Source organism: Jaculus jaculus, chromosome 10 (genome assembly GCF_020740685.1).
Source record: "Jaculus jaculus isolate mJacJac1 chromosome 10, mJacJac1.mat.Y.cur, whole genome shotgun sequence".
Taxonomy (NCBI): Eukaryota; Metazoa; Chordata; class Mammalia; order Rodentia; family Dipodidae; genus Jaculus; species Jaculus jaculus.
The window spans coordinates 34,114,841-34,140,224 of record NC_059111.1 but is presented as its reverse complement, the minus strand read 5'-3'; the positions used below and the strand labels follow the sequence as shown (position 1 = coordinate 34,140,224).

The 25,384-nt window shown below is 36.2% G+C and overlaps 1 protein-coding gene across 2 annotated transcripts in view; it reads right to left on the bottom strand.

Annotated features, from left to right (window-relative positions):
• Nucleotides 1-25,384, bottom strand: part of LOC101599483 (pleckstrin homology domain interacting protein) — a 148,301-nt gene that overhangs the window by 111,646 nt on the left and 11,271 nt on the right. For both annotated transcript variants that reach the window (XM_045160004.1, XM_045160003.1), the window contains exons 5-7: nt 21,167-21,317; nt 20,981-21,079; nt 2,658-2,818 (exon numbers count right to left, since the gene is read on the bottom strand). In XM_045160004.1, the coding sequence (XP_045015939.1) occupies nt 2,658-2,818; nt 20,981-21,079; nt 21,167-21,317 (411 nt within the window). The remainder of the gene's footprint in view (nt 1-2,657; nt 2,819-20,980; nt 21,080-21,166; nt 21,318-25,384) is intronic.

Sequence of the window (25,384 nt, the reverse complement as noted above, 5' to 3'; positions counted from 1 at the left end):
CAAATGTTACACAACACTTCACAGAAAGCACAATGCCATTCCTTCCTCCTACTAGTAAGATGAACTGAGGTTTCTACTGTTTGTCTCCCTCAGTTTTTCCTCTTAGTCAACAGGTGCCTTGTGGGTCATACTAAGAGATGATCATCTCCCACAGTTGGACTGCTAAGAAGTGGCAAAGTGGTAACTGAGAGCAGCCCTTTGCTGACACACCATTTTGGGCTGGGCCAATGTAAAAGAGTCATTAGTCCCTTGGCAAAAGCTTTCAAATCAATCTACATCAGCATTTAGGAAATAAATCTGCAAGGCCTTAAAATACAGACAGATGAAAGAAAATGCTGACTGGTCCATTAGCAAATTGTTACTCTAATAAATAATAATGCATTCTCTCACTTAACTCTCTTGGTCATTCATGATCTACTATCATAAAGCTTTATCTACCTATCAGTTTTCCAGACTTATTCTCAGAGAACTAGTCAGTATCTAGTGTGCTATTAGTTGAATGAGAAAATAACCATCATCCATTGCACTTTACTAGGTAAAATGAATAATGCATATAAACATACCCTACTACCACTTGAAATGATAATCATAAAAATAGAAGGAAATTTTAAAGTCAAGGCTCTCTAATCTTTGCATTTAATATTGTGACGAAACCTTTTAGACTGTATAATTACACGTCACAAGTAGAAAATTACAAATGAGATGAGTTTGGCACAAATGGAAAATTATATCACATTGTTACATTATTCTCTGTGATAAACTACTAAACTGCCATTGTAGTTCAACAGTGACCACTAACTACATCTATATCTCAATTAAAGTTTTTTTTTAATGTTTATTTATTTATTTATTTGAGAGCGACAGACACAGAGAGAAAGACAGATAGAGGGAGAGAATGGGCGCGCCAGGGCTTCCAGCCTCTGCAAACGAACTCCAGACGCGTGCGCCCCCTTGTGCATCTGGCTAACGTGGGACCTGGGGAACCGAGCCTTGAACCGGGGTCCTTAGGCTTCACAGGCAAGCGCTTAACCGCTAAGCCATCTCTCCAGCCCTCAATTAAAATTTTAAATACAGAAACAGGTAGTGGAAGAGATTGACCCACAGGCAGTATTTTGTTTATCCTTGGTTCAAAACACTCTTCAAACATCATATCTACTATTCTACTAAACTTGTAAGACAGCAATAGGCACAATGTTTCATTGTGGTTCCCTTCAAAAAAAAAAAAAACAAAACACTACAGATTAGGTATCAAATTGCTATCAAATCAGACAACCCTACATAATATGATGTTTACAATTCATATTTTTCTAAACAAGAATTTTCATAAGGCACTTTACTAACACAAATACTGAAGAAACTATCTCAGTGATAAAGAAATAACGTTGTAGTCAAGATTAAGTGCAAACACAATACAGTGCTTCTTGCTGCTTACTTTGGTTCATTACTGCTTTTGAAGGATTCCTTCCAGACATTATAAATGCCAAATTTGTTTTAGATAGAGTTAAACATTTAGTTTATGAAATTCAAGTGGTTAAGTATCCATTTACTATTTAAGTGAAAATTGCTAACTGTAAACATAAGCCAACATCTTCATTTGGATAAAACAACCTGTCAGAAAATTTTACTTTTGTTTCATTAAAAAAAAAAAAAAAAATGGGAGATATGGGCTGAGGATATGGCTCAGCAGTTTAAAGGTACTGGCTTGCAAGGCTACTGACCAAAGTGATAGGAAAATCATAGAAAAAATTCTGAGCATTCTCTAATGAACTACATAGGACTTTGTGATGTTTCGCATCTCATTCTTTAAGATATCTGAGGGTTTTAAAAGACCTTTGAGGTTATATGCTATTTCTTTTTATCCTGTTTAACAGGGGTAGGAGGAAGAGGGAAGAATAGTTTTCCAGCTTTAAGCAAGAAAGTTACCTTGAGGTGTATTTCAATTTATTTTGAGGTGCCTCAACAGTTATATTCAGTAAAGATAGTATTTATTATACCTTCTATGGTTATAGATAAGATATGCTCAGAATTTTTCTACTATTTTCCTATCACTATTTAAAAGGAAATTGCTCAGGATAGCAATTGATTTTCCACAGAAAAATGTAAAATGTAAAATGTAAAATGGTAGTTAATATTCTCCCTACAATTTGCTTAGTAATTTACTTGAAACATGTCTTTGATTTAGAATTAAAATAACAAAATATTTTATAAAAGGCAAATAAGCATGTGATACAATGTTAAGAACTATACTTATTCATAATATAATCCTACAATATAACTAACTGTCCCTCATGTCTTTTGGGAAACTTATAAACTTGGATAAATCCAAATTTAGATAAAATCTTGCTAAAGTATGTTTTTTTAAAAAAGGAATACCTGGACTTCAAATTTCCCATTAAAAGAACAATAAATTGGGCTGGAGAAATGGCTTAGCAGTTAAGGTGCCTGCCTGTAAAACCAAATGATCCACTTTCAATTCCCCAGGACCCAGGTAAGCCAGATGCACAAAGTGGCACATATGGATAGAGGACCTGGAGCACCCATTCTCTCTCTACCTGCCTCTTCTCTCTCTCAAACAAATAGTAAATTGTTACTTCAAGTTCTCCTATAAGCAATGTTTCTTCAATTCCATCTGAGTAAATACTTTAGAAACAACTTACAGTAAATATCCGTCTGCCAGTTCGATCAAAAGTTACACAGTACACCGATGACAAGTGTCCAAGAATTCGCTTATGCATCTTCATGTGCTGATAAACTGCAGTTGGAACAAGTCGCTCAAGTCTGTATTTGCCATTCAGCTTCCTTGAAAACAGAGTATCCGCTACCAAGAAAATGAGGGAACATAAATGTAACCTACAAACAACATTTTCTTAAAATTACCAGATTTTAATAAATGTTTCATATTTTGTCACATGCTAGTAAAGATGCTTTCTAATATATATATGGCTTCTAGTTAGTTTTCAAAATAGACAATATAAAACATTTCACTAGAAAAACTATAAATCCTCACTATTCTCATTTTCACCCAAAATCAAAAAACAAGGCACAAAGCTAGGATTAACCCCAAACTTCTTTACTCTTTGGCCAGGGTGCTTCACAAAAAGAAAAGTAGTCTAAATATTACTTCTTTAAAAAGTCCTCTAGGAAATAGTTTTCCTCCCAAATGCAGCTAAAATTTGGATTCCAATGACTTTTATTTTCAACCACAAATACTTGAATGTCCTAAATATGACTCAGAATTTTTAAAAATCTTTGCGAGAGTGACAAGTAAGCTGCCATTTGTACTACTAGATACGTAATTAAACGAAGGATCTTCCCAAACACCTGTAAGGATTCCTTCTCTAGAATCCATTCATTCCCATTCTAAGAGCCTACTGAAGCTGATTTGCTTTCAAACTTCAGATGCTTACTCCAACCCAAAATGCTCTTTTAAGTAAACTGCTACCATAGTTATTTTCCCATATAACTTATAGATGGGCTAGGTGCTCAAACATATTTTGACTAGTCTCAGACTTTATCATTACCCTATCATCTTAACAGAAAGCTATTTTCACCAATGGAGACTCTATCTACATTGTGGAGTTAGTACTACAGTTTCTCACTACCTACCTACCTATCTACACACACATACACACATGCAGTTTAACCCAGGCTTACAGTATAGAAATTATGTCATAGAGTCGATAAAACAAATACTTCAGGTAAGCTGGACATAGTGATGCACACCTTTAATCCCAGCACTCTGGAGGCAGAGGCAAGAGGATCACCAAGAGTTCAAGGACACCCTGAGACTACATAGTGAATACCAGGTCAGTCTGGGTTACAGTGAAATCCTATCTCAAAAAACAAAAACAACAACAACAAAAAATACCTCAGGTATATTGTGAAAAAAAAAATTAAAAACCTATTATTTACTTATGAGAGAAAGAGCAGCTAAATAGAGGGAGTGGGCATGCCATGGCCTCTAGCCACTGCAAACTAACTCCAGATGCAAGCGCCACCATCTGGCTTACATGGGTCCTGGGGAATGGAACCTGGGTCCTTAGGGTTCATAGGCAAGAGCCTTAACTGCTAAGCCATCTCTCCAGCCCTCAGTATTTTTTCACATACAGTAAATGTCTAGCTCATCCTACATTTGCTTGGGTACTTATGTGAAGTTATGAAAATGGATGAGTTACAGATTCTAAAGCAACAATACATCAAATAAAGATTATATTATTCTTACATATTTTCTTACTAAAGCAAGTATCTTATATTCTTAAGTCTGTTACCATACAAATTTATACAATAAACTATTCTAACACCTGGGTGTGTCTACAACTAGGTTTGACAGCTATGAATTAGCACATATAGGTTTAAGTTGGTTATACAATAATTTAGACTCAGTAAGTCATCACAAGTTAGCCCCAGACACTTTTTCTTAATACACAGAAATGACATGGTAATAGTTACCATCTAATACACTGGTTCCAAACTTACTTTGTGCACACAAAACCAGTTATCAGGTGTCCACCAAATGCAAACTCTATCTTATTCAAATACCACAGACTAATAACATATCAGACTTATCTGTCAGCTAATGACATATCACACAAATGCACTGTCAAGATATACTTTTATTCCTCCTCTCCAAAAGTTACAAAAGTCTCAAAATGTCAAATTTTAAGAAAATATGTAACACTGTTTAGGTATGAAAATATAATTGTTGGAAATAATCAAAATATTAAAACTATTATTTCACAATGACAATCAAGCACTATATATGCCAGAACAATTTTAGATGAATCTGTTATAAATTTATTTTTAGGGCCAGCCATGTTGGTGCATGCCTTTAATCCCAGCACTCGGGAACCAGAGGTTGGAGAATAGCCGTGAGTTCAAGACCACCATGAAACTACATAGTTAATTCCAGGTCAGCCTGGGCTATACTGAAACCCTACCTTGAAAAAAACCAATAACAATAATAATAATAATAATAAAATTTATTTTTTAAAATTAGAACTAATGTATTGTTTAGGTAATATTTTACACATAAGAAAATTTCCATGCTAACACAAGGTTACTGAATCTTTGTGGTAAACTTGAATATGTGGGAGTCAACTGAAAGAAATGCCTTTTCTCAAAACCTCTTGCTTCTCAGAAACATGAAAAAACTGAAACATACTATATTAAAACTATTTCATACTATCCTTCCTAATGTTCAGCTACCAATTACCTAATGAATTTCTGTGTACTATGACTATCTGAAAGGAACAGGTATCTTGTTTTGAATCAGTTCACAAACTTTTGCAACAGCACTAAAAATTAAGACATACTAAGAAAATAATATGTAGAGATCCCAGGTAATAAGTTGGTGATTCAAATTTTATATAAAGAAGAAAATTATGTATGTTTCAATTTTAGTACAATCAAAAAGGCTGAATTTGAGGAAAGTCTGACCACATCAAACAGACAGTGTTTACAAAGATAAAGAGGGGAATTATCTAGGATTTATCCATATGTTGTTATACCATCAGTATACCACCTATCTGCCCTAGAAAACTATTACACTGAAGAAGATAAATTGCCTTGTGTTTTAATCACAACCAAATGCAGAGCCTTTTAAACAAAAAGGAATATAATCTTAATCATAATTTACAGTTTTATGGTGAAAGGCAAGTAGCAATTATTCACATCCTGATAATAATAGGTTAAATGGTTGTTTGAGTAAAAAGGAAAATGTCTCAGATTACAGGAATTTAAATTTTGTTACACTAGAACATCAATTCTTAAACTAAGCATGGTTAAACAGACATAAGAGGATACAAAAGTATAGTTCCTTTACATGACTTTATTTATAGTTTTACCCTTGGGTTTAAAAGTACAGTAATTTTTGTAAGTATGGTGATAGGGGAAAGTCCTAAAGCCTACCAAAGCAACACTAACTCCTCTTTTATTAGCAAATCTTTCTTGTCCTCCAGGGCCAAGATGACAGCTCCTCTGGGAAGTGAATACGGTCATTTCAAATGCATCCTAACCATGCAAGTGAACACCAATCCTCTGCTCAAAACCATAGATTCTTCATTGCATTCAGAATAAACACCAACTACCTTAGACATCAAACTATTATGATCTTACACAAAACTGTCTCCCATTACCTCTTTCATCACACATACTTTCCCCCTTGGTCTAGTCCAGTCACTCTAATCTCCCCTATTCTTCCAACACATCAGACAGGCACTTACGGTCACTGGCATGTGTAATGCCTTCTGCCTATAATGCTAACGCTTTTACATCTTTTCTCAAATTCTGCTACCTTTTTCAATGAGAACACAATTGATCCATCCATTAAAAACAGCAACCCATACCCTTCTAGACGGAATAAGTCCTTTTGGTTTGTGTAGCTATGTAATTACTCTTTGTTGTTTACAGTTTGACATGACACATTTACTTATTTCCTACTCCTTCTGTAACAGACAACTTAATTCCATACATATCAGGATATTTTGTTGGTTTTGTATTTTGACTAGCTTCAGAGATATGGATAGCTCTTAAGATCAATGTATATTTAGTGTATTAACAATAACTAGGTTTATAAATGAAAAAAAAAACAGGATTTCTTTTTCTAGTAAGTAAAAAGATCCAATATATCTCTAAATAGTACTTCATTTTAACTACTCTGATAAACTGACTTAATTTGTGAATGAGAGCAGAAGTAAATATATTTACTCCATGTGCCAGGATCAAACTATATCCCAACAAGCTCTTACTAGTCCTCTTCTCGTTATTTCTCAAGAACTAATTTCTCTAGCCATAATACACAATTTAGGCAATAAAACTAATGAAAGAATTTAAAAGCGTAAATATCTACCCACAGTAGTCACTACATATGTTTTGCAAAAGTTTTCCTCATAAGCAACATTTTAAGTTTCCCTATATACAGTTCAATGGATTAAAACAAGCTTTAAGCATAACAAGCTTTCTGTTTTGAGGTACTGTTTGTCACCTTCAATTTCTCCAATATTACTGGGCATACATTTCCACTGGCTTTACACTTACAAGGTTCTTTAACATTTCACAATTAATCAAATATCACATCATCACTTCTACTGGTGGTTTTCATTTCTTGATCTATTCTGCTTCAACATGAAGACTCCTCCTTACTAAGAAAACAAACACCCACTGACATTAACTCTTATAGTTTACATTTCTCATTACGAAGTGGTATCTAAAGATGTTTTTCTTACCCAAATAACTAACCACTACATCTAGCTTTTCATTTTACTAATCCTTGTCTTTTCTGTAATTTGTAACTGGCTAATCTATGTTAATACCAAAAATTTTTAACTTTATTGAAACTTTGGCATTTATCTTGGCATTCCTCTTCATAATCAGTATATATGAAAATGTATCAATTATTTTTAAAAAATTTAAATATATTTTTAATATATTTTGTTTGAGAGAGACAAAGAGAGAGAGAGAATGGGTGCACCAAGGCCTCTAGCCACTACAAACGAACCTCAGACGCATGTGCCCCCTTGTACATCTGTCTTATATAGGTCCTGGAGAATCGAACTGGGATCCTTTGGCTTTGCAAGCAAATGTGTCTTAATCACTAAGCCATCTCCCGAGACCCTAAAAATATTTTCTTGAAATCTCAGCACCACCATGAAATGACATCTTTTTATCCAGTTTTCATTGCTGAAACCAAGTTTTCAATACAGATGATTTTAGAAAAAATAAACTATACAAGTTATTATTTGTACCAGGCTCATAAAAAAAATGTAGCTGCCATAAGAGCATCTACAATAACCTTAGTAACTACATTTTAAAAATAGCACAAAGACACAAGAGAAAAAACAGCAAGTAAGCTGGGCATGGTGGGGCACATCTTTAATCCCAACACTCGGAGGCAGAGGTTATGAGGATCACTATGAGTTTGAGGTCACCCTGAGACTACATAGTGAATTCCTAGGTCAGCCTGAGCTAGAGTAAGACCCTACCTGGGGGGCAGGTGGGGGGATAGCAGCTAAGTAATAAATCAGAAATGCTATCTCCCTACAAAATATTTATAGACTTTTTCTCCCTTTGTAAAGCATCTAGTAAAGAGACAAGTAAGAGACAAGTAATAATTTCCCAGATTTCTGGAAAAACTTTAAATGACTATAAATTAACAAGAATGTAGGTCACAGTTTTCTATTCCTAGTTTGTACTTAAAAAGAACCTAACATGCTATATAACATGTATTCTACTATAGAAAAACTTCCCTCTTAGCAATTGAAAGTGGAGCCCACAAAACTACTGACTTCTACCAACTCATTCACACAGCCTGTGGTCACTGAATGAATGCAAGGGAAAGACTATACTTCCAAACCTGAAGAAACAATTTTTGTGACTTGATTAAATGAAGAGATAAGATTAAGGCAGAATATGAGAGAACTCAGAAGTTATCTCAGTACAACTTGGGCCCTTTCATGATAAGAAAGAAGAGTACTTAGATAAGAAATACAATGAGGACATTTCACTAGAAGGCTACTTGAAATAATACTTAGTAAATTCATTTAGTTACTCTGTTTTGAATAATCTAGTGATTTGGTTAAGGAAAACACTTTGGAAACTCCCTGGCATTTTGGGGCTAAATAGTAAATTAGAATTTATAATTAACAAACATCAAAAATGTTCCTAAATTAAGGGCTGGAGAGATGGCTTAGCGGTTAAACGCTTTCCTGTGAAGCCTAAGGACCCCGGTTCAAGGCTCGGTTCCCCAGGTCCCACGTTAGCCAGATACACAAGGGGGCGCACGCGTCTGGAGTTTGTTTGCAGAGGCCTGAAGCCCTGGCACGCCCATTCTCTCTCTGTCCCTCTATCTGTCCTTCTCTCTGTGTCTGTCACTCTCAAATAAATTTAAAAAAAAATTTTAAAAAAATGTTCCTAAATTAAAACACAAATGATTGAATTCTAGATAATGAGGAGCTGTGTTGCATTTTATTACCCACAAAATAAAGACTTACTAAATATAAACTAATAATCTATTACTGTAAAACTTATAAATCTATAAAACTAAATTTGAGTGAATCACAAAAAGTGATCAAAACTTGAGAGCACATAAAAACAAATTACAAGGTTATTTCTCATGTATGCCATGTTCAACTTTAGATAGCAATTAGATTTCCCAATGAATATTCTTGTATTCATAACCAAACAACTCAAAAGCAATTTCCCAGTGACTTCAAGTCTACTGTAAATACAAATAGTTATCTTTATAGGGTAATGGCAACTTCAGAATTTCTATCACATAGATATACAGGGCGGTATAAAGTATTTCACAAAGCATAAAACTACATGAAAATGTTATTTATTTAAAAGGACAATCAAGGTGCTTTAATTTAAAAAAGGAGATATGAGCTGGGTGTAGTAGCACACACCTTTAATCTCAGCACTCAGTAGGCAGAGGTAGGAGGATTGCCGTGAGTTCGAGGCCACCCTGAGACTACATAGTGAATTCCAGGTCAGCCTGAGCTAAAGTGTGACCCTACCTCGAAAAACCAAAAAAAAAAAAAAAAAAAAAGATATATGACAACAATGGTTAAATAACTGACAACAATGGTTAAATAACAATAAAGCATGCAAATAATCCTAATTCCCTAACAGAGTCCTGATGCTAAAGGCAGGCATTAAATATCTTGAAACACTGACTATGAAGAAAGAGGAAAGTCACCATGACTTGGACTTAGAAAGGGCTCAAAGTAGGACTTCAAGAATTTAAAAGATTAAAAGACCTATCAAATGTAGTTAACAATACAGACAAATGTCAAAGTACATGTATGAGATGTAGCAGATTTGGAAATACTGGCCATTATTCACTTAAGTGTTTTACTGTGTGCCAGACAATAAATAAATTTGCATATATTCGTATTTAATCCTCATCTATCTTTTGAGATGAGGGCTACAGGGCTACTGTCCTTAGTAAGGAACTGTTCCTTACCAATAAGGAAACTGAAAGACAAAATGTAATGTTCCCTAGGTGAAACCAAGGTTTAATGCCAGTAGAATGGGGTTACAGTGTATTCTTGAGTACTACATGTAACATATAGATTACATTCTGGGGGAAAAAGACTAAAGATAACCATTGAGGCTAGAGCACTTTCCTATACTTTCTCCATTGGACACACACCTTTTTAATTAAATAAGTATTAGTCTACTTCAAGGAAATTAAAAAAGCAATCTAAAATGTCTACAGAGATTAATTTAAAGCCAAATATTTATAAAAATAGATTTAGGGACAAAGATGCAATAAAAGTGTATTTTAACCAAAAAAGAAAGCAAAAGAAACTGAGTACACTAAAGTACATGAGCAGAAAATGTCAGTGCCAATTTGACAATGGACTGAGAAGTGTGATGATTTATATTGTAAATGTGACAGGACCTGGAATCTCCTAGGAAACAAACCTCTTGGGTATTCCTTTGAGAATGATTAGGTTACCTTACTGTGGGCCAGCAATTCCACATGCTAGAATCCTGGGCGGGTTTAAAGAAAGCTAGATGAAGAATACTTGAACTCATGGTTGTCTACTTCCTGACTGCAGACCCAACAGGAGCAGCTATTTCAGGCTGAGCCTTCCTCACCATGATGAGCTAATACATACAGACTTAGTATATTAATTTTGGGGCCAAGAATAATGTGGAAAATATTTTAGCATAGACTTTTTTTTTTCTACAGCACCATAGCACCATCAGGATCAAATTATGATAAATCACTATAGTACTAACTCTAAGGAACAATGGCTCCAACTTTAGTAAAATTAAGAGACAACTGCAGTATTAGAAAGGTAATTCCATAAAGTTTATTTTATTTTTTATTACTGTGTGTGTGTGTGTGTGTGTGTGCGCGCGCGCGCGCGCGCGTGTGCACATGTGCTACTATGTGCATATGGAGGTCAGAGGACAACCTTGGGGGCTGATCCTTTCCTTCGATCTTGTACAAGTCAGGGTCTCTCTTGTTTTGCTGCTGAGAAGGCCAAGCTAACTGGCATGCAAGATTCAGGATTATCCAGATTCAGCCTTCCAATACTATCAGCTCACTGAGATTCTGGTACACCACTTTGCATCTGACTTTACATAGGTGCTGAAGATCCAAACTCTAGCTGGAAGGCTTCTAGAACAAATGCCCTTAGCACTGAGCAATCACCTCACCGACTCCCCCATAGCTTTTTAAGAAAAAAAAAATAAAGAAGATGACAAAAGGTAGTGAAGAATAAAAGATGGAAATAATCATAATCAACTGGGGATCAAACAAACCTGGATTTTTCTCTTCCTAGTACTAATATAAATAATATATAGAGGTGCTACTCTCCAAATCTTCACATATTCATGTTTAGTACTTAGGTTGTATGCCCTCCTTGAAACATCACCATATTTTTAAGATGTAGCAGATACCATAAAAGATGAGTAATATCTAAAAATGAGAAGCTAAACATTCACTGAAACTTAATGTGGGAAGAAATGATGATCCTAAGAATAAAGCAAAAATTATGATGAACTAAGTATGTAAGTAATTAAAAAAAATAGCTACTCTAAGAATTGCTAGAAATGGGATTTACTCTTCCCCTGCATACATGCCTAGATTTAAAATGAATGTAATTTCAACTAGAAAATTTATCCATGGTGTGCACTTTTAGTTTTAGGTATTGGCAAATTTTTTAGTTATCTTAATAAAGATCCTATTTTAAAATTGTATTTTCATATTTTGGGGGGAATGATGCTGATGATCAAACTTAGGTCTTCACATGTATGCTAAACATGCATTCTACTCTTTGTCCTCATTTTTCTTTTAAATTAAAAATAAGGTTATGGGGGCTGGAGAGATGGCTTAGCAGTTAAGCTCTTGCCTGTGAAGCCTAAGGACCCAGGTTCAAGGCTAAATTTCCCAGGACCCACATTAGCCAGATGTGTAAGGGGGTGCACACATCTGAAGTTAGTTTGCGTGGTTGAAGGCTCTGACGTGTCCATTCTCTCCCCCCCCTTCCTCTTTGTCATTCTCAAATAAATAAAAAATAAAAGTTATGGGTCTGGAGAGATGGCTCAGCCATTTAAGTACTTATCTGCAGAGCCTAACGAACAGAGTTCGATTTCCCAAGCCAGATGCACAAAGGGGCACATGCATGTTGAGGTGGGGGGGGGCAGATGTTGTAATGCCAAGCGTTTGTAATCTCAGCATACTTAGAACAGGAGGGAGGTAGGTGTACACAGGAGAACTGCCCAGGAGCTCATGGTCAGCTAGCTGAACAAAAAGAGCTATACACAACAAGTCCAACAACATGGAAGGTGAGGACCAATGCTTAAAGTTGTTCTCTACCTCCATATGCTTGCAGATACTCACAAAACATACACAAGTAATATATGAGTGCCACACAGAAGGGCAAGTGCAAGAAAGAAGACTGAGAGGTGGGAGGAGATGCATTTTGACTATTTCAGTGAACAGTAAGGTGAAAGGATTTGAAGAAGAAAGTAGAACAGAATGTGTGCTTCACAATAATTTATTGTAACTTTCTCCCCTGGGCACAACAATGAACTAATAAAAAGGAAATTACCGAAAGCAAAAGCTGATTTAGCAAAAGAAGTCAAACAGTTCAAAAAGCAAAATTTCAGGCCAGGAATACAACTCAGTTGCTAGAGAAGTGCTTGAAGTGCTTGAATAACTCATATGAAGGCCTGGGTTAAGTCCCCATGACCACATAAATCTGGTGTGGTGGCACATGTATATAATCCCGGAACTGGGGACTAAGGACAGGCAGAAGAGAAGTTCGAAGTCATTTTAGATACAAAATGAGTTGACAGCCTGGGGTAAGACCCTGATTCAAACAAACAAAAAATCATTTTAGAAAAACTGTTATCAGTTTGCTGCCAGGATCCTGTAATGTTCTCATGGAGTTGAGTATCTGCTTTCACATCAATCTGGCAATATCTGAAAGAATATCACGTTTTCTGGTTTCTGGAGATCCTATACTGAGACACAACTTAAAACACTGCTATACACAAATCCAGAAACAGACATAGCTGGCATAGTATTAACACATACACTTTTACAGAAAAGGCAGAAAGTTGCTTTATATATGTAATATAACACCAAATGCAGCAGCTCTAAACTGAAGTTACCAGAGAGAAAGATTGAACTTAACTTCCTTCCTAAGCATTGGTTTCCTCATTGATAAATGGAAATAGCCTATAAAGTTGCTATGAAAACAAGTGAGACTAAATGCTTTGCAAACTCAAAAGTATTTTATATCAATATTTACACTGGCTGTCCTCATGCATTATAAAAGTAAATTCCTTTATGAACTTTTGTGGGTACCATTTTCCCCAGTAGCTTCCTTGAGGAGGTAAACAAGTTATTATGGTAATTTCTACTTAGTCTTATCATGAATTTCTAGTTTCCAAAGATTTTAGTAGGAAAATGTTCAAGTCATAATTGAAAGGATGGGAGAAAATGAAAATAAAAAGCCAAGAGACATTAATTATGAAAAAATAATTATAAACTGCTTCATTTACAAAGATATGAAAACTCAATCATTTCTAGGAAAATCCATGATACAAACTGAAAGGAGAAATGGAGACTGCTTTCTAAGTAGTGCTTGAACAGCCTGCCAGCTACATCATGGCACAGAAGATAATCCTCATGTCCATAATGTAAAAGAATTTGGTCCCATTATTTACAAAAGAAACTTTAAACAATTGCAAAAGCACTAATTTCAACCCCCTATGGAAACTCATTCTTCTAAGTTCACCCTCTGTTTTTTCAACAGTAATTTGAAAGGTAATTAAGCAAAGTAAAAAAAAGTATATATAGTACTTTGGAATAAAGAACATTATTTTTAAAAGCAAACACAAAAGCAAAAATTACCAGAAAGTAAAACTGCAAATACAATGTGCCAAGTTTCATGTCAGCTAACCTTGTTTTTATTTTTAACAGAAATAAGGGGAACATATGAGTGAGTAAATGAGAGAGAGAGAGAGACCACATGACATTTGAGGTCTTCTAAAAGGCAACTGGGAGAATATCTACCAAACTAAAACTGTGTCAAATAGAAATATGCAGAGTATTTAGAGAAAAAGAACAACAGAAAGAATTTAAGTAAGCCAGGAAAGATTAAACATAAATTTTAAAGGGTTACACTAAAATTTCGGCTAGAAAAGCAGAAGAAAATGAATTCTGAAAGAAAAATGGCTACTAGGAAAACCACAGAACTTTGTAATTTAGTAAATTATTTAACATGTTAATATTGAAATTATGTTAATGCATATATTAATAATCACATAAAGTAACCTATAATCTATGTGAGAAATATGAGCAAAAATAAATCTAGGGAAAAATTTTCATTAAATATATGTGAAATTACCAACCACAGCACAGTTCAAATATTAGAAATATGGCAAAATCTCACATCGCAAAAAATCACTGCCTCGGTTCTAACTATTTTTCTTAGAGATTCTCAACAATGTAAATGGGTGTATGGGTAAAAAAATTGGCTGTCCCGGCAAAATTGTTTCATTATACATAAGTATTTCTAAGAAATACTAAAACTATGGAACCTAACAGCAGCCTTCCACAGAAGCACGAAGCAAAACAACGGAGGTGTATGAGGTGATGATAAAGGCATATATTCACTGAGGTAAAAACACAAGATAAAAATTCTAGATATAAAAGTTAAATTTGCTAATGTGACAAAATATAAGAAAAATGCAAATAGTAATCAGCCAAAGACTTCCTTTACTTAGTATATTGCAACCTTTGCCATAAATTAAACATACATTAAATGAATATATAGACAATACCTTAAAAACTGTTCTAGGTTGGAATCTATTCTTTGTTGTCTTCCTCTCTCTACATAAATTCATTCAAATAGGATTTGCATATTATAGACAAATACAAAATAAATTATATCTCCAAATAGGCAGAAGTGGACAAGGAGTTAAGAGAAGGAACATTTTTATATGATATACTTTACAACCATATCAGCAGTATTTAATACTCATCTAATCAACCATCAAGAATCTGGCCTAGCCGGGCATGGTGGTGTATGCCTTTAATCCCAGCACTCAGGAGGCAGAGGTAGGAGGACTGCCATGAGTTCAAGGCCAGCCTGAGATGACAGAGTTAATTCCAGGTCAACATGGACCAGAGTGAGACCCTACCACGAAAAACAAAACAAAACAAAACAAACAAAAAAAAAAAAGAATCTGGCCTAAACTGGGCCTGGTGGTGCTCTCCTTTTATCCCAGCACTCGGGAGGCAGAGGTAGGAGAATCGCCATGAGTTCGAGGCCACTCTGAGACTCCACAGTGAATTCCATGTCAGCCTGGGCTAGAGTGAGACCCTACCTAGAAAAACCAAAAAGAACCTGTGCTAAAAGGTTCTGTTACAGATGTTATCTTTCATGTCAACCTCCCTGAGTAGCAAGTGTTACTAGAAGGTGTAGTTGGCTCTGCTTCCACCCTGCCTCTATGACGACGTGACACAGGCTCCCTGTTCCTGACATACTTTCCCCACTATGCTAGACACTACCCTCTAAAATGATAAGCCAGAATAAATGAACTCCTGTTAAAAAAAAAAGTTGGGGACACAGCATAGCATAATGGAGCACACAGGCTAGACTGAACTCTGACTTGGCATCTAGTGTAATCTTGGGTCAAATTACCAAATCTTTCCAGAATTCAATTTCCTTCCTCCTACTAAAATAAGAATAAGAGACCCTACCTACAGACCATTTAACATTTAAAAAAGAAAATACATGAAAAACCTAACAATAGTGCCTGGCACATGATAATTATTCACAAAGCAAAGGCTAGAGGAATATTATTTCTCTTCAATCATTCTTACACTTTCATTGTCTAACTACAGGGCTGCCTGACACTGTATTAAAAAGGCATGCACAACATATTCACCTTAATATGTAGCTCTGCAGCTTTTTATTCACATGGGAAAGCTCCTAAAGTATTCCACCTACCCTTTTTTCATTAAAACTACTTAACTCCTTAAGGTAATTTTCTAAGTGCAAATACACCTGAAGTCAAATCCTTTACTGTTTTAATAGCTGTGTACTACAGTAAGATTATACATTGGAGTCACTATTTAAGGAGGATAGTAGTAGGTAAAAAACAATTGACTATGATTATCTGCCATGCAAACATCGCAAGTTAATTTTAGAAACCAGGTCATAGGAAATGCCCCAGAGATCATATGACAGAAAGACAAAAAGATATAAACATGAAAGAAGTGATAACAAAAAAGTCTTATTTGTTTAACTCAAGTACTAGAGGAGAGGAAAAATAACAAAGCAGAAAGGTTATCTTTTTAAAAAGTGAGGCACCACTGTTTTAGCCTTTCTCAATCAGAACTTCAGACTAGGCTAGACTTTTGGCAGAGACCGACTTTAAAGAGGAAAATTACTATATAATAGCAGGGATTTTTAAAAAATGTATTTATTTATTTATTTACTTATTTGAGAGACAGAAAGAGGCACAGAGAGAGAGAGAGAGAGAATGAGCACATCAAGCCATCCAGCCACTGCAAACAAACTGCAGATGCATGCGCCCCCTTGTGCATCTGGCTTATGTGGGTCCTGGAGAATCGAACAGAGGTCCTTTGGCTTTGCAGACACACGCCTTCCCCTCTAAGCCATCTCTCCAGCCCAATAGCATGGATTTTTGCACTCAGTGGTACAGACATCCCCAGGTAGACTCCTTGGTACAAATTGGATCTATCACAAACTTATCAAATCAAGAATTCCAGATATAGTGTTTCAACCTACTTGTGAAGATCATGAAAATGTGGAGATCCCTAGCACCCTCATAAACTGCATGTTGGTACCAGAATAAGATGTACAAAAGGGTGTCTATACTGGGAAAAGGATACAATAAAGATGCTTAGACTAAAAAAGCACATACACTTCAAATTCACAGAGTATTCCTTCAGTAAATGCAAAACTGAACGTGGTTAAACACTTGGTAAGAATCAAGCCACAAGGACTTCCCACAGAAGAAACATGTCTACCACTTGCCTAGCGAGCACTGGGAAGTTAGTTGTACAGTAGCACCTGAAGCCTGTGGAGCGGGAAGCAAAGGCTGGTGCCACAACAGCTTCGGACTGAAAAATGCAACTTACTTCTACTTAATAGAAAGTGTTTTCGCTGGACATGGTGGTGCAGGCCTTTAATCCCAGCACTTGGGAGGCAGAGGTAGGAGGATCACCGTAAATTCGACGCCATCCTGAGATTACATCATGAATTCAGGTCAGCCTGGGCTAGACTGAGACCCTACCTTGAAAAACCAAAAATAAAAGAGTTTTCATCAAAATTTATTTTAGCAAGGTGCAGTGGCACCCACCTTTAACCCCAGCATTCCAGAGGCAGAGAGGCAGGAGGGTTGCCATGAGATCAAGACCACTACTCTAGGTCAGCCTGAGCTAGAGAGAGACCCTACCTCGGAAAGCTAATAAAAAAAAAAGAAAAAAAGATTGTAAATCCAGTCATTTTCACTGGCAAAACATGCTATGATCCTTTCTTACTATATAGATTTGAAGATTTTGATTCTATTACTTCGTTTAATTCTCTCCCTTTTTGCTGTTAAGAATTTTACTCCAAAATGGGTAAGAATAAAGTTGTTTGAACAATCTAGCTAACATTCTAGGTCCACTGACAACTTGTCTGTACAAACTGCTTTAATTAAAATGACTCTGGGGACAGGAGAGATGCCTTGGTGGTTAAGGCACTTTCCTGCAAAGTCTAAGGACTCAGGTTCCATTCTCCAGTACCCATGTAAAGCCAGATGCACTAAGTGGTACATGCATCTGGAGTTTGTTTGCAGTGGCTGCAGGCTCTGGCATGACCATTCTCTCTTTCTCTCTCAAATAAATAAATAATTTAAAAAGAGACGGAGAGGGCTGGAGAGATGGCTTAGCGGTTAAGCGCTTGCCTGTGAAGTCTAAGGACCCTAGTTCGAGGCTCGATTCCCAAGGACCCACGTTAGCCAGATGCATAAGGGGCACACACATCTGGAGTTTGCTTGCCATCCTGAGACTACAATGTTTGTTTGTAGTGGCTGGAGGCCCTGGCGCGCCCATTCTCTTTCTATATCTGCCTCTTTCTCTGTCTGTCACTCTCAAACAAATAAATATAGAGAAAAAAATTTTAATAAAAAGAGAGAGATTGGGAGCTGAATGTGGTAGTGCACACCTTTAATACTAGCACTGGGGAGGCAGGGGTAGGAGGATCATTGTGAGTTTGAGGCCAGCCTGGGATTACAGAGTGAGTTCCTGGGCTAAAGTGAGACCCTACCTCAGAAAACTAAAGGACAAAATAATAAAGAAATACATGAATAAAATAATCAATGACAAGAATGAAAGGGGGGGGGGGAGAGGAGCAAAATCCAGTATACATGCTAGCAATGGAAATCTTCAGATAAATGAAATGAATTTAACAAAAATTGATGGGATTAAGACAATGTTTAAGGGCTGGAGGGATGACTTAGCAGTTAAGGCATTTGCCTGCAAAACCAAAGGAGACCCAGGTTCGATTCCCCAGGACCCATTTTAGCCACATGCACAAGGGGGTGCATGTGTCTGGAGTTCGTTTGCAGTGGCTGGAGGCCCTGACATGCCTTATTCTCTCTCTCTCTCTCTCTGTCAAGTGAATAAATAATTTTTTTTTAAAAAAAAAAAGACAATGTTTAAGACAGCAATAGCACAAGGTTGTGGGGCCAAGAAACCTGATGATTCACTGAACCCTAGTAATGCCCCCTGCAAGCCCACTTGTGTCACTATTCTAACAAAACAGACTTCAGACCAAAATTAATCAGAAAAAAAAAAATCACTCAAACAATGGGATTTCATGAAGCTGAAAAGCTTTTGTACAGATAAACATACCACAAACAGAGCTAACAGACTACCAACATAATGGGAGAAAATCTTGGCCAGCTATACCACTGACAGAGGCCTAAGATCAAGAATGTACAAAAAAAAAAAAAAAAAAAAGAAACAAGCAATAGGAAATAAACCCACTCAAAAAATGGGCTAGAGAACTAAATAAGAGAATTCTTAAAAAATGAACTCAAATGGCCAGTACTCTAAAAATGTTCACCATCCTTGACCATCAGGGAAATGCAAAATAAAACAACTATGAAATTCCAACTCATTCCAGTCAGGATGGCAATCATTAAAAAAATCAAATGAGCCAGGCACAGTGGTGCAGGCCTTTTATTCCAGCACTTGGGGGTAGGAAGATGACTGTGAGTTCAAGGTCACCCTGAGACTACATACTAAATTCCAGGTCAGCCTAGAACAGAGTGAGACCTTACCTTGAAAAACCAAAAACAGGAGGGAGGGAGGGAAGAAGGGAGGGAAAGAAAAAAAAAGGGCGAGACAGCTCAGCAGTTAATGCAATTGCCACCAAAGCTTAACGACCTGGGTTCAATTTCCCAGCACCCATGTAAAGCCAGATGCACAATATGGTATATGCATCTAGAGTCTGTTTGAAGTGGCCAGAGACCTTGGCATACCTATTGTCTGTCTCTCCTCTCTCTCTTTATGCTTGCAAATAATAAATTCAACAACAACAAAAACAAAAAAAATGAGAATTTTGCAGCTTCAACACATCTTACAGATTCAAAACACCAAAAAAGCCAAAACAAGAAAAATAAGACATCATAGTCAAACCACAGAAAAATCAAAGAGGAAGAGAAAAACCTTGAAGCAATCAGAATAAAAGAGGTCACTTTCAAAATAATAATTATAATAGATTTAAACACAAAGATATCAACAATTGTATGTAAAGGACTATTAGGCTTCACATAAAACACAAAGATTATTACATGGCTTTTTAAAAGTACTATTTTAAAAAGATACAGAAATAGCCGGGCATAGGGGCGCACGCAATTCATCCCCCCACTTAGGAGGCAGAGACAGGAGGATCGCTGTGAGTTCGAGGCCACCCTGAGACTACAGAGTGAATTCCAGGTCAGCCTGGGCTAGAATGAGAACCTACCTCAAAAAATAAAAATAAAAAAATACAGAAATATAAAAACATACATAAAACTGAAACAGAAAATCAATGGGTTAAATAAAAGTATAAAAAACCCTAACAAAAACATATAGTAAGTATCCAGAAAAGGAAGAAATAAGATTTCATTAGATGGAAGAAAAAAATAACATTCCCAGTTAGGCAACAGAGTAAAAGTGAGGGAAAAGGCTATAATTTATACGCAAAGACCTCTGAAAGTCAAAGGTTGACATGATAGATGAAATATAACATCTCTAAAATATCACTATTTATATTCCTTTAAGCGGAAGAGCAAAAGCAGCACTGAACAAAATTACTATTACAGTGTTAGCATACTGGAAGATGCTGAGTATAGAAGTATGCTCCACGAATCCAAGGAAGCAATGTCTGTTAGTAACAAGGATGAAAAGGTAGACCTAGGAAGACTAATCTCAAGTTTTTCCTTCTTTGGAACCTTATAGGCAAAAATATGTGCCATGCTTATTAAAGAAAAATACATTACTTATGAAAAATGATAATTTGAACTATGATAACAATGCCTACCAGCTCTACCTAATAATACAATTTTAGTAAAAAAAATGTTTTTGTCACTGGATGTGGTGGCACAGGACTTTAATCCCAGCAGTCAGGAGTCAGAGGTAGCCATGAGTTCGAGGCCACCCTGAGACAACATAGTTAATTCTAGGTCAACCTGGGCCAGAGTGAGGTACTACCTTGGAAAAACAAATGAAAATTATATATACATATATATACACACACACATATATTTTTTGTCAAAGTAAAACACAAAGAGACCAATTAGACTACATAAGAAACAATGTATATAATCCACAATCTCTGAGTGCTGATGTACATTAATATGAAGTTTTCTGATGTCCCAGTAAATAAAAATTCTTTATTTTTAAGAATTCTTTACCAAGTGGATATCAACTCCATAGTGAACTCAAACTCACCAATGCTGGGTGGGCTACCATAGTTAATTGGTGACTCTGGTGGTCTTCCGCAATGCAATGCAGCCAGGGCAGATCCTTTCCACACAACATGCTTGCAGCCTATCAGACAGAAATATTTTTATCCATACACAAATATGACAAAAATAAGACTACTTGAAATATGAGAATGCTAGGAAGTGTGCATACTTTTATTTGTGCGCAGCAAAGACTGTCTTCCAGCTCCTAACAAAGTTTGAACTCCAGGAACACTCTGAGGAATTTCTTGCTCAAGAAGTGGTCCTAGTCGATGGCATATTTGCAGTAGGTGATCTGGTGCAAGATGTCTGTAATACTTCACCTATAATGTCAAAGATGAACACAGATATTTGCTATATAATGTCCAGTATGACATTTATAGCAAGATATATTTCAATTTATCATTTTGATCTTCAAAAAATTTTATGCAAAACTTGTATCACCCAACTATAAAATAAATGTTTTGAGAATTTGACATAAAGCAAGGTTCCAGAAAAAAAAAAAAAGAAAGAACTAAAGGCAAAATTCTAATTGTTGCTTTAAGCAAGATACAACTATAAAAATAAAAAGACCATGGGCTGGGGAGATGGTTCAGTGGTTCAGATGCTTGCTTGCAAACATGACAGCCTGGGTTCAATTCACCAGTACCAAAGTAAAGCCAGAAAGCCAAATGCACAGAGTGGCACATGCACCTGGAGTTAATATGCAATAATATTCTCATTCTCATATTCTTTATCTCTCCCCTTTCTTCTCTCCCTCTCTTCCCCTCCTCTCCCCACTCCCTGCTTGCAAATAAATGAAAGTATTATTTAAAAAAATAGAATATTTTAGGGACAACTCCAAAAAACTTACTAATCTCTGCCAGGATTTTAAGTCATGATATGAATTGCTTATTTTTAGTAAGCATATGACCTAAATAGCAACTAACTTAGAACAAAAATGTTATTTTATCTTTCTGTGTTTATTAAACAACAAAAATATTTCCCGTTGCAGAACCTAATTCAGTGAGTCATTTTCGAATCATGCTCTGTGACCACCTGGAGATTCTGCCGGTCAAATCTGTAATACTAAGAATTCATCTTTTTCACTCATGGGTATATATGGTGGCAGTGGCCAGAGGTCCCACACATGACATGATATCAAACAGATTGAATGAAGGACATTCAAGTTCTTTAACAGTCATCTAATGAATCAGATATTAGATTCACAAAATTGTATAGCAGTCTACTCATCTCACCAGTTTGTTTTAGAAAATAGTTATAAAAATGTTACTTGTACTAACATGAACTAGGATTACATAGCAGTATTTAATAGCTTTCTAATGTGTTATTAAGTTTCTATAATAAATACACATTAACAAAAATACCTAATTTTTACTAGTGAAAAATGGTCTTGAGACCAAGTTTGAATATTAATCGAGATTATAAGAATAATGGAAATCTTTGTATCAATTCCCTAAAGCAAGGCTGATGGGGAAATAGGTGCTTGTTAAATCATTTCCTTCTATTTTGTTCATCTGTTACACATTTTTTCTTCCTCAGGACTGAAGCTAGAACTCGGAGCTCTGAGCATGCCATACAAGCACTCTAACATTTAGCTACAACCCCAGCCCTTATTCTCTTAGCTGCGGAATAACAGACATATATATTTTTTTAAGTTAACTACTAAAGGGCTGGGGAAATGGCTCACAGGAAAAGAGCATTTGCCCCACAAGCATGAGGGCCTGAAACAGCTTGCATTCAATGCCCAGCATCCATGTAAACAAGTTAAGCATGGCCATATAGACCTGTAACCAGTCCTCTGAGGGTAGAGACAGGAGAATCACTGATACATACACCTGGAATTCATTTGCAGTAGAAGCCAGGAGGTACACCCATTTCCCCTCACTTGTTCTCTTCCCCATACTCCTTGTAAATAACTAAAAGTATTTTAAAAAAAGAAAATATAACAAAATATTTTTACCATGAGAAATGCATGAAGTTATAGTATACTAATATGCTTAACTGGTAACCATACAATACATGCATGTATTATATCACACATAAACATGTAGAATTATTGGGTGGCAATTAAAAACAAAATTTTAGGGCTGGAGAGATGGCTTAGAGGTCAAGACACATGCTTACAAAGCCTAAGGACCCAGGATCAATTCTCCAAGTCCCACATAAGCCAGATGCACATGGTGGCACATGCATCTGGAGTTTGCAGTGGCTATAGGCCATGGTGTGCCCATTCTCACTATCTCCCTCTATCTCAAATACATAAAAATTAATCTTGGAAAACAGAATTTTATTATAAAAAGGAAAATGAAATTTAAATGAAAAAGCTTAGGTGTTGGAGAGAAAGCTCAGTGGTTAAATGTGCTTGCTTGCAAAGCATGTTGGCCCAGATTCAATTTCCCAGCCACCCATGTAAAGCCTAATGGGTGTTATTTTCCAACAGCAAGAGATTGGTTTACATGTATGTTACATGAAAGTAACTTTTTTTTGTTTTGTTTTTCGAGGTAGGGTCTCACTCTAGTTCAGGCTGACCTGGAATTCACCATGTAGTCTCAGGGTGGCCTTGAACTCATGGTGATCCTCCTACCTCTGCCTTCTTGAGTGCTGGGACTGAAGGTGTGCGCCACCACGCCTGGCCGAAAGTTAATTTTTAGGTTTTGAACATTTATTAAGTTCCTTTCAGTTGTAAACTTATGTATGATGATTATTTTAATGTGACTTCTAAAACTGCTCAAAATTCCTTTTAGCAGTTTTACTTTAACAAAATTAAGTTCATTACTTCAGTTTTGTTATTATCTTGTTTTAGCATTTGTTGGCAAAATAACTATTAAGTAATAAGCCTAAAAATCCTTACTATAGAATTGTACTTTTCAATTAATTATAAAATCAAATTCTACTTTTGAATAAAATAGTAGGAATCCACTTTGACCAAAGCTTTCTTTGACAGAATATTCCAATTTTTTTATAATCAATTTTTATTTTCCAGTTAGAAGAGAAGCTGTCAGTTTTTAAACTCTTTCTTTCTCTCGCAACTTAAATATAGAAACTGATTTTCTGCTGGCAGTTTTCTAAGCCAGCCATGTCCACACCTCATTCTCCTCATGTCTTACTCAGTTCCTCACTGCCTTCCTTCCAAGGCCTATGCACACCACCTCATTCTCTTCTTTCTGTACATTCTTTGTGTCCTCACAGGACATTCCTTTTTATGGTTCCCTTCATCTCCCTTAGCTATTTTGTGGCATCTATAGTAACTGTCTTACATATCTTCCAATACTGAAAACATCAGTAGGAATCTAGTGGGAACTCTGATCCTCATCACAAAGAAATACCCACATAGGTCCTACCCCTCCCCCCCCATCAGGGCCATCATAAAGACCTTTGGCACTATACTGAAACTGCTGACTAATTTGTCCAAGTCCTGTGTAACACGATTAAAACTTCTTTAACTCTGCCTACACAATACCTAATGAAGTAATATGTTCAACAAATGATTAAACTTGGCAAATGCAGATATTACTGACCTCTACTCCCCCCCCCAAAAAAAAACCCAAAACATTTTGTTAGCACCTATCCAAGTACATAAAAATAGAGCAAAGGGGGCTGATCGTGGTGGCTCACACCTTTAATCCCAGCACTCAGGAGGCAGAGGTAGGAGGATTGCTGTGAATTTGAGGCCAACCTGGAACTATAGAGTGAGTTCCAGGTCACCCTGGGTTAGAATAAGACCCTACCTTGTGAGAAAAAAAAAAAAATAGAGGAAACAAAAAAACACTTTTAATTTATGCAATTTTATTGTGATGGTTTTGATTATTTTTCAAAGGCACAGAACATTCTCCAAACCATAACCTAGACTAAACAGGTATAAGTGCATATACAGTAAAAGTACTCTTATGTAAGTGGCACCAGGGTGCACCTATGTCAATGCTTTCTTAGTCCAAGAAATGCTACCACCAAAAGGTGTAGACTAACAACGTTTATGTTGTCTTTTTCCAGAACATAAAATCTGCTAAGCCCTCGTCCACACTCCTCAATTTATAATAGCATACTTGATGGAGGTGAGGGTATGAAGCCTGCTGTTTCCTCTTCATTAAACTTATAAAGCTACACCTGTACCTATCCTGTTTCTTACTAACATTGTACCTTTTTTTTTTTGGTTTCTTTGTTTTTCGAGGTAGGGTCTCACTCTAGCCCAGACTGACCTGAAATTCTCTCAGTAGTCTCAAGGTGGCCTTGAACTCACTGCAATTCTCCTACCTCTGCATGGGATTAAAAAGGCATATGCCACCACACCGAGCACAGTGTGCCTCTTAATGTCTAAAATCTAATCCCTCTATCTATGCTTTGAATTCTAACTTCTCAGTAATCCAAAACTAGTAACTAGTTCTCCTTA